The sequence below is a fragment of the Alosa sapidissima genome, chromosome 15, assembly GCF_018492685.1.
Source record: "Alosa sapidissima isolate fAloSap1 chromosome 15, fAloSap1.pri, whole genome shotgun sequence".
NCBI lineage: Eukaryota > Metazoa > Chordata > Actinopteri > Clupeiformes > Clupeidae > Alosa > Alosa sapidissima.
In genome coordinates, this window is record NC_055971.1 from 34056810 (window position 1) to 34071048 (window position 14239).

The 14239-nt window shown below is 41.8% G+C and overlaps 1 protein-coding gene across 3 annotated transcripts in view; it reads left to right on the forward strand.

The window, feature by feature from the left end:
* The first annotated feature begins 8242 nt into the window (after positions 1 to 8242).
* LOC121683333 (NACHT, LRR and PYD domains-containing protein 12-like) overlaps positions 8243 to 14239 on the forward strand; it is a 72972-nt gene continuing 66975 nt past the window's right edge. Inside the window, exons 1-3 of one of the 3 annotated variants that reach the window (XM_042062945.1) lie at positions 8243 to 8317; positions 8694 to 8786; positions 13280 to 13393. In XM_042062945.1, the coding sequence (XP_041918879.1) occupies positions 8695 to 8786; positions 13280 to 13393 (206 nt within the window). In that variant the 5' untranslated portion in view covers positions 8243 to 8317; position 8694. Of the gene's footprint in view, positions 8333 to 8691; positions 8787 to 13279; positions 13394 to 14239 lie in introns of all 3 variants that reach the window. The other 2 variants (XM_042062943.1, XM_042062944.1) reach the window with 2 other exon arrangements.

The window sequence follows — 14239 nt, forward strand, 5'->3', positions numbered from 1 at the left end:
CAGTAAGCCTCCTCTACTCCCCTACATACACAGCACATTATTTCATCAGGAAGCTTCTCCAACACACATCCCCAACATACTTACAGCACACTGCCCACCCCCCCCCCCCCCCCCCCAATACACAGCACATTGTCTCATGAGGAAGCTTCCCCAACACACATATTGCACACTGCCCTCTCCCCACATACACAGCACACTATCCCATCTCCCCTGTCATCCCCCCAACACACACACCAAGACCGTTGGCAGTTGGGTTAGCCCCTTGAGCCGTGGATCTGCCCAAGGTTTCTTCCTTGGTGAGGGAGTTTTTCCTTGCCCCTGTTGCTCTTGGGTGCTCCTTGTTGGTGCCCCCCCCCATTCCAATCCTCCCCCACCTTTCTTATGCAGCCCTTGCCACTTAATCTACTAAACCCCTCTTTTACTGCACTTTTTACCCCCCCACTTTGCACAAATAGGCTGACACCAGACATAATTTCACTGCATTTCTTACTTCCAGTAACTATATGCATGTGACAATAAACTTCCTTGTATCCTTGTATCCTTGATTAACAAACTCGGCTGACACCATCAACGTCAAGTTAACGTTAACTAGCTTCCATTGGGCTGATGAGCGCCTTGGCTAGCCTGCCTCTCTGAAGTCCCTCATCCATCCGTGACGCTGCACATCCAATGTCTGGACGGAGGGATTGCTCAGCAAGGGTGCCTAACATTAATCTGCAAGAGATCTGCAGCTGCCACGACCACCCAGCTGCGGCTGACATGCGAGCTGCCATGCTAGCATCTACCGTTAGGTGCCTGGAGTCTGGATTGAGTGCTAAGGAACTCTGATGACAGCGTCAACCATGAAACAACAAACAACAAATGGTCACTGTCTAGGACCACCGAGCTGATAATCAGCAGGGTCGCCCATCACAAATTCGGACTGTCTTGTTCTTCCAGTGCTCTCCAGACTGCCAGTGAATTCTCCGGGTTGGTCAGTTATAAAGAACTTTGTTGTCGTTGCATCGGTTGTGAAGCCCTATAACCAGTAGGCCACGGCTGCCCAAGTATACTTACATATACCAGTACGGGAGCATGCCTATGTTCCCACAGCCATATGTCCCCTTACCCTAACCCACACCTCAGGCCTAACCCTAATCCTAGAAATGTGGGACACGGATACAAGGAATTTGTGCTCTGCATTTTACCCAGTCGGGGGTAGTGTACAACACACCCACACAAACAGTGTACACCCATTCAAACACACACCCTAGAGCAGTGAGCACACTAGGAGTATACAGTACATACACACCCGGAGCAGTGGGCAACCTAGGAGTATACAGTACATACACACCCGGAGCAGTGAGCACACTAGGAGTATAACCCGGAGCAGTGGGCAACCTAGGAGTATACAGTACATACACACCCGGAGCAGTGAGCACACTAGGAGTATACAGTACATAGAGCAGTGGGCACACTAGGAGTATACAGTACATACACACCCGGAGCAGTGGGCAACCTTTGATCCGGCACTCGGGGAGCAGGATTCAAGGGCACCTCATCTATGGATATGGATGTGGGAGAGCGCTGTTAACCCTTAAACAGGCAACGTGCACCAGGAGATACATACTTTTTAACATCCTCTGGGGGCATTTCTAAAAGAAATTCCAAATCAAGTTATGATTGATCAAAAGTCCTGTCTGTAATCAGTCTGTAGGTCACATGACTGGGTTCAGGTTGTTTGTCATTATGTAGTTAGCTTGGTCAGAAATCAAAATGGCCGCCAGCGGTAGTACACATGCTAACCAAGTGGTGAGTAATTACATATAAATCATAGTTATTTGCAATAAATCAATCATATTAACTCACATAACTGATTATGACTATTGTCTAAATATATTGATAAAGAAAAAAAAGCCTAACTGTGTTTGTGGAGTTAGTTTAGTAACTTTGAAATGTATGTATCCCCCAAGATACGTTGCCAGATTAGGGTATACAATTTGGTCAATGGGAATTCTGTGTAGTATTGAAAATGTAGTTTCAAACAGGAAGATATGCTAATATACACTGCAAAAAGAGATGTTATCATGTATAGGTATGTACATTATGACAGTACAACCATATATTGCCCTTCAGGGTATCACAGTTAGCTCATTTTATGGCAACATAAAAATGAATAGAAGAGCGAGAGAATGAGCGTGATGGAGGAGATCCCTGAACACTCTTCACTAGTGATGAAGATGAGGATAATCAGGTAGAATTGAGATCCCTGAACACTCTTCACTAGTGATGAAGATGAGGATAATCAGGTAGAATTGAGATCCCTGAACACTCTTCAGGCACTAGTGATGAAGATGAGGATAATCAGGTAGAATTGAGAGTTACAACTAGAGACTGTGAATAGTTTTGCTGAGGAGGAGGAGGAAGAGGAAGAAGAGGCGATGGAACAAATGCCTAAAAAAGCTAAGAAATTTAGGTGACTGCTTAAATTGAACATATTTACTGAAGTGAGCAGGCCAACCAGCTTAACCAATGAACAATCCCTTATAGAACTCAACAGTCACCACCCACCTCCCTAAGGAGTCAGGTACTGGATGTAAGTTCCCCATTAATTTCCCCATTTGATGTCTGGAAAAATCTGTATAAAATGTTTTAGGCCTGGCCTTAGGCTGACCAGCTATGGTGTGAATCGTGATCGTGCAACATTTAATTTTGTGCAAAACAAAAACTAATAGAAAAACAACAAAAATACATTATATTATACATATGTATACAATATGTATTCATTTAATTTCCAATCGAAGGAACTACTAATCCCATGATCAGCTATTGTGAATAATGCATTTTCCAATATTTGCCAACCTAATGATAGTTTAACACACTTATTTTTGACTGTAAGATAAGATGAGTTACTCCACGGTTTACATTAAGCCATTTCCACTTCAAGGTAAGCAAAACAGTTTCCACTGGATGGCCACACATAGACCTGTGAGGTTCTATATGAGTATATATAATCGCTTGATCATGCCATAGCTGATTTTAACCTTAGACTATATAAAATAGGTTTTATGTCTACATTGGATGGTTAATTTTTTTTTTTATGATTTATAATCCAGTTCTCAAAGGAGAATGTGAATTAGATTGTTACTTCCGAAACCTGAGTGGGCGGTGACTGTTAAGGTCTTGGTATGGATGGCTCCCTGCAAAGTTCCCTTGTTATACACATAGCATAACACTGTTTGAGTATGTACAGGCTATATTTTGCTGCCATTTTGGTAAATCAAAAAGAAAGGCCAAATGAATTTACACAAATACTGACAAATTGCCAAGTTATCTCATTTAATATCTTTGTGTGTACTTCTGCTAAAACGTTTAATATCTTTGTGTGCACTTCTGCTAAAACGTTTAATATCTTTGTGTGCACTTCTGCTAAAAAGTTTAAGCACCTGTCAACGGCAAAAAGCCCGTAAATTCAGAGCCTCCGATGATGTCAGCTCCATAATATATAGCAGAATTTGATCAAAATAATATGAAATCCATTTTAAAAATAGTATTTATGACATAAATGATAAAGGAAAGCAAGATTTTATCAGTTATAAATGAGAAATGGAAAAGTTCACCAATTTGATTATTTTTATACCTTAATAGGGCAACGTATCCCAGGAGATACAACTCATAAAATCCAAAATATTCAAAATATTTCAAAAATGAGTGTGGAAATGTTTTCCTTAGGTGCAAATGAGACAGAATGTAACATAAAATGATTTTTTACTCTTGCCTGTTTAAGGGTTAAGCCACTCCCCCCACCTTCATTTGTCCTACCAGTCAGGGATCAAACTGACCACCCTTCAGTCACAAGTCCGATTCCTATAACCAGTAGGCCATGGATGCCCAGAGTAATTGACATTAATGCTATGGCTGACAAATTAGGAGACAAATGTTATGATTTGTTGGCTGTTCATGTATTGTTTGGTTGTGACAGTGTGTCATATCCATATGGCAAAGGAAAAAACTCATCAATCAATTTGATGCGCAAGAGGAATCTTGATTTGAAGAATTTTACAGATGTACTGTAGAAGCTGATGAGCATGAAGGCAGGAATGGATTTCCTTTCTTGCCTCTACTATGGAAAGACTGTTGAAAGCCTCAGTAACTTGAGATACATGCTATTCACCAAGAAAAGAGACCCTCCTAAAATAAAGAGTCTTCCTCCAACAAGAGAATATACAGTGGAACACATCAAGCATGCATGGCAGCAAGTCTTTCTGTGAAGAGCAGCTGGCAAAAAAACACCTCCTGTGCCTGTTCATGGCAATACTGACATTGCATCCAAAACAGTTCTACAGCTTGTTGCTTGTGGATGCAAGGCAGTGCCAGCATGCTCCAGGGCCTCTTGCAGCTGTCAGTTAGATAGACTACCATGCACCACCTACTGTTATTGCAAAGGTGGTGAACAGTGTGCAAATAAAAATTTGAAGATGGCTACACTTTCAGTGGAGGATACTGATGACAGTGAGGGAGAAATGTTTGATTGAATGAATGTTTTTTGGAGGAGACATTTGATGTTTGTGATGCGTACAAGGCCAGCCTGGCAACATGTTCTGTATATATTTGCTTTCAGAATCTGTGAGAAAGTTCTACTTTGTTCCTTATAACTTTGTCTATTTGACTAATTGTTGAGGGTTGATACAATTTGTTGCTCAGCCTACCATTTCAGCAGTGTGACCTTACCAGGCTGTACAGTTATTATGTACTAGTCATTTTTAGCTTGTTTTATAGACATGATTGATTTCTGTTTGAGAAGAGCTTTCATTTGATCCCATACATGATGGGTTTATACAGTAATGTGCATCTAGTTATTTTTTTATAGTCAAAAAAGGGGGCGTGGTCATTTAAAAAAATGCTCGGAAGGTTCTACCTGACTACATGTAAATCTCCCTTGGCTACTTGCCTGTCAGTAAAGTTGATTATTGGTGTCACAACAGAATTCAGATGATCAAGAGAAGAAAATTGAAATGTAAGGGCAAATTATAAAGGCAAGGAAAAACACTTTAATTTGTGTCCATGTTATGATTTGTTTTAAAATAAACTTCATGATATGATATTAAAATGTGATTAACAAAGAACCCCCCCCCCCCCCCCCAACAAATAGAAATAAAAAATAAAATAAAACATTCTGTGTGCAGGATAAGTGTCATTCTTAATGATGAGTGTTTTCACATGGGGTTAAAGACAACGGGAAGACGCAGTAGCATAGTGTCTACACTACAAACACACACAGAGAGATCAGTATAAGCAAAGTCCTTCTAGGCAAGTCCCTCCACTCGGCGGCCATATGGCAACACTTTTTGGGCTCACCGGGCATCCATCTCGGCAGGAATGCGCGTGCGCAAGGTTTCACGACACCAACCTTGCTCCAGCGGCGAGATCACAACACATGATTGGCACGATGTCTTCACGACACACCACATTATTGGCTCAGTGTATTCACAACACAGCACATGATTGTCTTAATGTATTAACATGTTGACGTTTTGCCGTGGAAGGGGTGTGATATGCGTAGACAACGCCGTTACATACTAACCCCATGCATTTCTATGGAGGATTTTTTGAGTGCTGTGTTTCCTCATTAGGAAGTCTCTGGTATAAGTAATTATAGGCTACTCTTTTGATCCCGTGAGAGAAATTTGGTCTGCATATATCCCAATCCTTGAATTAGTGAAACACTCAGCACACAGTGAGGTGAAGCACACACTAATCCCAACGCAGTGAGCTGCCTGCTACAGCGGCGCTCGGGGAGCAGTGAGGGGTTAAATGCCTTGCTCAAGGGCACTTCAGCCGTTCCTACTGGTCGGGGTTCGACCCGGCAACTCTCCGGTTACAAGTCCGAAGCGGTAACCAGTAGGCCACAGCTGCCCCCAGGGGATCAGGGGAGGTTAAAACAACAGGAAGACATAGGGGGTATTCCATCAACTTCGCTAAAGGCCAAACCTGGCTTATTTTGATAAGTCTCGCTAATTTTAGTGAGAGTTCTGTTACATTAGTGTGGTTAACGTGAAACCCAGCTTGGTAACTTTGGGAATTTATGCCACAGAACTAGCTGGTCCGTAGCAGGTTAACTTTCAAGCTATATTAAGCTGTGTTGCAAGGTAGAAGGGTCCCCATCAAATATGGAATACAGTGTTTGTGTGATGTTCATCAGTTACTCTCTACAAGGCCTCAATGGACTGATTAGGTGATGGGGTCAAAGGTCAATGTCAGGGTCAGGGGCCTGTACTACAAAGGGAGCTTAACCTACCCAGATGTAACCCAGGGTTACTTTGTTAAACCGGGGTTGACAAAACCTGGTTATCTTAAGTGGTGTTAATTGGTACTACAATGCTGATTATGAAGTTGATTTGTTGAGCCGGGGTTAACCTAATTGGAGTTTGTGCGCGTTCACATAAAAGGGGCAGGTTGTAGCGTAAGTCACCACTTTCAATGATGACGCGATCACCTTATTTTATGGATGAGGAATGCACAATTATTATGACAAGTTATGAGGAATTAAAACCCACTCTTCGACAAAAATCAAATACTTCGGCAGTGAGCAAAGCAAGGCTGTTGGCAACGTATTGCAGATCGGGTAGCCTAAATGCCTAAAAGTAAAGTTTTATTCCCACATGTTCTTCAAATATGTGTTACGGAGGATTAGTAGCTTGCGGAATGTCTGAAATGAGCTGAAATAATTAAATAGCCTATTTTGGTAGAAAGGCTTACAGATGCAACCCATTCAGAAGTGGGCATATAGATTACAGTAATAAGGATAATTGAATGTTTAAGTAGCCCCCTGACTGATTTAGTGTATGCCTAATCCTGTGTCCATTTCAGATGCAACACCATTGCCAAACGCACGTGGCAGCAGGTGAAAATGAAACACAAAAACATTATTCAGAATAGTAGGTTTATATAGTTATAGCTTGCATTAATATTTATTAATTATGAAAACATGTAGGCCTAGCTTATAGCCTTCACTTGGCCTCTGTTTTACAGCTAACAAGAAAAAGGTGTCTTTGAACACTACTGTAGGAGGAAAGGCACCAGAGTGTTTTACAGTAGCAGAGGAGTTGGCCATTGCAAAAAATAGTGAAAGGCCGATTATTGAGGGGGTTGAGGGAGGCATTCGGTTGGATTCTGGTGCTGTGGAAATGTGTAGCCTTTATGTGCAGGGTACAGTAATATGACATTCAATTCAACAAGTTTGTTAAAATGGTGATTTTAATTTATTAGGCCTACTGTAGGCTATGTCCGATTTATTTTAGGCTATTCTTGCTCAGATGTTCAGCATACTGTAGGCCTATGTCCGATTTATTTTCGGACATACAGTATTCTTGCTCAGATGTTCAGCATCACCGATGGAATACATGAATGTCCATGTACGGGCATTGCTATGAGACGTCTTCCTAGATCATCTGACAAAGATAACGAATTCCCCCTGCTGACAATCTATATCTTCATAGAGAATATCGTCCGGGTAGGCTATATATATTTTCTGGCGGTCTCTAAAACCCCTCGCCCTGCAAAGAGAGTCCCTCACGATTTGCGCTCCAATGTCGTATGGATCATCCAGGTACGCCGACATGTCTCGGGAGAAATTGTTAGTGGAGGGGTGGTACTTAAAGGGTGTGGTTAACGGAAAACTCAGGTTAACCAAGAACATAACCTGGTCGGAGCAGGTTTGAGATGCAGCGTAAATTGCCATGGCAGCATACCTCGGTTAAAACCTATCCACCTTTCGTAGTACGGGTTAATCGGGAAGTTACGCCACACGTGATCAACTTACTCTCGAAGTGACCCAGATAAGCCAGTAACCCCGCTTCGTAGTACAGGCCCCAGGTGTCCTATATGTCATACAGTGTTTGTGTGATGTCAAGATATCAGTGGTAGTGTCATGCGTAACTGAAAACATAGCTGACCATGTGCTGTGTTGCTATACATGAATCAGACCTGCTTCTTGCACTGTGCAGTCAGCAACCGGCGGGGGGAGTGACTCAGTCAGTGCTGCAATATGTTTTCTTTCACCTCATGAGCTGTTGTGAATTTACATTATGTGTTTAAACTAATAGTGTCTTACGCACTGTCTCCTCATTATAAAGTCTAGCCTACCCACTGTAACATACCCCATACGGGGAGGCCAGAGTTTATAAGGTGGTGGCCCCAAGGGGGCGCCCCTGCTACTCAAACATTTCAAACTAGAACCAGCCAATCAGCAGCCCAGGTCCAGACCAGAAGTGAAACAGAAACTTGACTTCGGACGCTTCAATTCCTGTCGACAATTTGGGAGACTGCAGTTCAAAAGGCTAGTAAACGGTGAAGTACTTCGACAAATGGTCTTTAAAAGCACCAGCATGCGCCATTAGGCGTTTTCAAGGCTATAACATGCATACGTAGGCTACAGTCGAAATGCAGCGCCGTGTCTGTCTGAATGGTTGTGCTAAAATGAGTTTCAGGAAACGTTTAGCCAACATCGTGATTCGTGAACATGGCTAACATTTGAGTAAACTGTTTTTAGGATTATTAGTATTAGAGCATCCATTCTGAGCATCATGTTGGATTTTTACAGTAGGAATTTTCTTTGAGCTTTTGAGGCAACGCCTAGAGAGGATGTTGTTTTGATGGACGTGTGTGTGTGTGTGTGTGTGTGTGTGTGTGTGTGTGTGTGTGTTGTTCTCTAGGATGGAGGAAACTAGCTCTACACCCAACACGAAGAGTGATGAGTGTGTGGGTCCAGGGAAAAACTTTGCAGGAAGAGACTCTTCTGCTGTACAGTAAGATTCAAATATGATGTGTGTGTGTGTACACAATTAACAGACAGGAACAGTGAGATAATGTTCTCATGACAAGGCAGGCTACCCACGGCCATGGAAAACCTGTAAAAGTCATGGAATTGTAACATGTCCAGGCCTGGAGAAATCACGGAATTCAGTGAATTCATTGAAAGCCGCTCCGTCTGGCATCATGTTTTTAAGTATAAGTATATATACTTTTTTGATCTCGTGAGGGAAATTTGGTCTCTGCATTTAACCCAATCGGTGAATTAGTGAAACACAAACAGCACACACACGGTGAGGTGAAGCACACACTAATCCCGACGCAGTCAGCTGCCTGCTCAAGGGCACTTCAGCCGCGGCCCACTGGTCGGGGCTCGAACTGGCAACCCTCCGGTTACAAGTCCAGAGTGCTAACCAGTGGGCCACGGCTGTTTTTGTTTGTATTTATGTAATGTTCGTAATTTTGTGTAATGTTCTGTTAATTGTTTGTATTTATTTTTCTAGTTAATGTAATCACTCTTTATTTATGTTATTTTCGATCGTTTTTGTGTTATTCTTAGTCCTTTTTTCTGATGAACAAACTCGGCTGACACCATCAACGTCAAGTTAACGTTAATCAGCTTCCACTGGGCTGATGAGCGCCTTGGCTAGCCTGCCTTATATCTCTGAAGTCCCTCATCCATCCGTGACGCTGCACATCCAATGTCTGGACGGAGGGATTGCTCAGCAAGGGTGCCTAACTTCAATCTGCAAGAGATCTGCAGCTGCCACGACCACCGAGCTGCGGCTGACATGCGAGCTGCCATGTTAGCATCTACCAAGTGCCTGGAGTCTGGATTGAGTGCAAAGGAACTCTGATGACAGCGTCAACCATGAAACAACAAACAACAAACGGTCACTGTCTAGGACCACCGAGCTGATAATCAGCAGGGTCGCCCATCACAAATTCGGACTGTCTTGTCCTTCCAGTGCTCTCCAGACTGCCAGTGAATTCTCCGGGTTGGTCAGTTATAAAGAACTTTGTTGGTGTTGCATCGTGAAGACACAGCTGTGCGCAGTTTTCATGCGGGTCATCTTTGCCCTTGGACATTTTCAGCCGGTTGGAAATTGGACTAATTTTATTTTTAATTTTTATTCATTTTATTTATTAATTTGTTTGTTGTATGTCTTGTATGTCTTGGTGTCACGGGTAAGCTGGCGACTACGCCGCTCCGTCCGGCATCTATTGTGCATCTGTGTCAATGACAATGTCTTATATGTGGAGCGCTTTGGGTTGCACTCTGTGCATGTTAAATGCGCTATACAAATAAATCTGACTTGACTTGACTTGAAAGTCGTGACATTTTATGTTGTCATACTAGACACATGGTAGGAGGTAGCATAGGCTGCATGTGACAGACTGGGATTGTCTCCTTCCTAATAGAATGGTGGGGATGGGTATCGCCAGGCCATTTTGTCAGGGCTTCAGTCCCAAATGTTTTAAGTGTATTACTGTAAGTGTTTAAATCAGACTATTGAACAATAAGCAGGCCCCACTGAGGGGACTACCTCATCTAGGCTCAGAGGTTTTTGAAGGAGAGCGCTTCATCTAGCTAGCAAATCAAGCTCAGTGATTCTGCTTTTGTGAGAAGGCACTTTAAAGCAAGAATTCCCATACGCACACCTTTAACAAATATGGCAGCTATGTAAATTATCCTAAATAATACCAACCCTAATGCACACCTTTAACAAATATGCCAGCTATTAGTCCAGTCATTTTATGAAAAAAGGTTGAACAAATTGCAACAGAAGAAAACTTAACTGATTTTGTATCCTCAATATGTCAATAGTAAGGGGAAAAAATAGGGGAAAGTTTAGAAAAAGACCCAAATATACCCGATTCTTGCGCCTATTCAGTATTTTTCTCACGCAAATAGGGAAAAAAAATACCTTCACATATCACCATGAACATTACTGAGTTGATTACTTACATCAAGACAAATAAAACATGTATTACAAGTTTTGTGAAAGTGTTTGTTAACATGGGCAAACAGGGCAATGTAATTACGTATAGCTAATTTGCATAAACACCACAACGGAGCTAAAAGTCCAGGGAAAATAAGGTCTGACCCAAAACTAATTGCAACATAATCTATTTTCACATTTTTATATTTATTTTATAATTGGTGATCTAAACACCATAGTATAAGTCCATGAAAATCCAGTTGGTGGAAATATGTTAAAATGCATTAGTTGGTGGAAATATATTTTATGCATTATTCTTCAGCAAATACTGACAAAACTGTAATTAGAATGTTGTAGAATAAACTTTCTCAAGAATATCTGACCCCATCTAACTTAACATGGAATTTTAGAATCTTGCATTGTTGAGGAACATTCTTTTATTTTCAAAGAGTTCTTTGGCTTATTTCAGACTGGTTTGTTGCAAGATTGGTGTCTATTTTTACATTTTGGCCCTTTGAATCAATGGAAATGGTTGTTGACTCTTTAAATAGAGTCAGTGTGTTTTGCATGTAAGTATTCCACAATGTTAAAGTTGTACAAACACATAGTTAAGCATTATTCAGCCTAGGAAAGTGTTTTTGGTGTTTAATCTGATTTAGAGGTCACTGAATCATATACAGTATATCACACTAAAGTATCAGTCCATCATTTTCCAAGACTTATAGTAATTTACCTCTGAATATTTATTCATTGACTGATTTACTGATATTGACCTTTTGAGACAAGCGCCTAGAGAGAATATTCTTATGATGGATGTGTGTGTGTGTGAGAGAGAGAGAGAGAGAGAGAGAGAGAGAGAGAGAAAGTAACAGTGACAACCAACCAACTAAACCCGCCACCCCCCGCCCCCGCCTGATGCCTCCTTGCCTGTGCCTGTTGAGGTGTCCACGACCATGGCAACCTTGACAGGGACAACAAGGAGGCGGACATTGCACTACCCTATCCCATCCATAGTGTTCTATTGCACCCTATCCCATCCATAGTGTTCTATTGCACCCTATCCCACCCATAGTGTTCTACTGCACTACCCTATCCCATCCATAGTGTTCTATTGCACCCTATCCCATCCATAGTGTTCTATTGCACTACCCTATCCCACCCATAGTGTTCTACTGCACTACCCTATCCCATCCATAGTGTTCTATTGCACTCTATCCCATCCATAGTGTTCTATTGCACTACCCTATCCCACCCATAGTGTTCTACTGCACTACCCTATCCCATCCATAGTGTTCTACTGCACTACCCTATCCCATCCACAGTGTTCTATTGCACCCTATCCCATCCATAGTGTTCTATTGCACCCTATCCCACCCATAGTGTTCTATTGCACTACCCTATCCTATCCATAGTGTTCTACTGCACTACCCTATCCCACCCATAGTGTTCTATTGCACTACCCTATCCCACCCATAGTGTTCTACTGCACTACCCTATCCCATCCATAGTGTTTTATTTATTTAAATGTACATACTGTAATTACACTTATACTTAGCCATATTCTACTGCTCTTCATATTATTCATCCTGCACATACACTTATTCTTACTATAATGTTACTGTTTGCGCACTACAATGGTACCACACTGCACATAGCTGTACATACTGTACATATCTGTTTACAGTATATGGTTCATACTGAATATCCATTTTTATTCTGTTTTTTATTTATATTATTTTCTGTTAATACACTGAATATATCTATATTATTCTTACTACTATTATAATGTTACTGCGCAATAGTAACATTGCACATATCTGTTGTTCATACATATTACATAGCCATATTTATTCTGCTTTTATAAGGTAACTGCTAATACACTGCACATATTTATATTTAATTTATACTACTCTAAACCACCTTCTGTAAATCAACTGCATGCTACTGTCTACACTGCACTATATGTATTGTCCTGTCTATGCACCACCTGATACTTTGTACATCACATTGCACTTTTCTGCTTTTTTTGCACTTGTGGTTAGACACAAACTGCACTTAGTTTCCTTTGTACTTGTACTCTGCACAATGACAATAAAGTTGAATCTGATGTTAAAAACATTTAGCAGTGAAAGCAAGTTATGTTATTATTATGGGCTGCCGTGGCCCACTGGTCAGCACTCTGGACTTGTAACCGCAGGGCAGCCGTGGCCCACTGGTCAGCACTCTGGACTTGTAACCGCAGGGTTGCCGTGGCCCACTGGTTAGCACTCTGGACTTGTAACCACAGGGTTGCCGGTTCGATCCCCGACCAGTGGGCCGCGGCTGAAGTGCCCTTGAGCAAGGCACCTAACCCCTCACTGCTCCCCGAGCGCCGCTGTGGATGCAGGCAGCTCACTGCGCCGGGATTAGTGTGTGCTTCACCTCACTGTGTGTTCACTGTGTGCTGTTTGTGTTTCACTAATTCACCGATTGGGTTAAATGCAGAGACCAAATTTCCCTCACGGGATCAAAAAAGTATATATACTATACATTTTCTTGTTCTGTAGGAAGGAGGAAGATGGCTCTAAAAGGAGCTCTCACTCCCCTACACCAACCGCGAAGAGTGAGGAGTGTATGGGTCAAGCAAAAACCTTTACAGGAGGAGATTCTTCTGCTGGACAGTAAGACTCAAACTCAAATAGTTATGATACGTGTATGTGTGAGTACGAGTGTATGATTAGCAGACAGAAGCAGTGAGATAATGTTTTCAGGGTGTGTGTGTGTTTGTGTCTTTGTGTTGTTTGTAGGGCTACAACTATAACAGTTAACTGCTGTCACACTTTTAAAGGCCTCATCTCATGGTTTCTTCATTAATGTTGCAGTGGTCTGTAGTGTTGATGAATGCCCTGTGAGCCGGTTTTGGTGAAAAAAATGCTGTGCTGCGTCTGTTTCATGCTGTTCTAGTTTGGTGGGGAAGGTGGGCGGGGAGGAACGACTGGATTTCGCCTCTAGTCATGAATATTAATGACATGCTAATGAAGTCACCTCTGATTGGCTAACAGTACTGTGACGCTTCCTCCAGTGCGTCCTCATCCGATTCTGCCTGTGCTATGCTCCATATTCAACTTTACAGTGCTAAAACCTGGCTAAAACTCGAGTCAAAACTGTTGCACAAAATGTCTTCGGAGATACAACTTCATGTGTTTGATCCGAGTAGGAAGAAGAACCGCTTCCTGATCGTTTGTCGGTGAACGTTGGTTTAATAGAATGGTAACAATTGCATGTCCGTTTAAAATTTCTCCTAAAAGAGGTAAACGTTTGTGGCAATAGTCATCTTGCATTCAAGTATTAAACAGTTGGAAACGTTTTAAAATAAAGACCTATTTCTTTACAGTCAAAAGTCTTTGCAATCTTCCTAGTAGATATTTTACTTCACAACACAGGTTATAAGCACCCTAAATGCAGTTCAGCCACTGACCTAGCCTGCTAATTGTATGCTATCGGAATAGATAGTTATGGTTTGAATT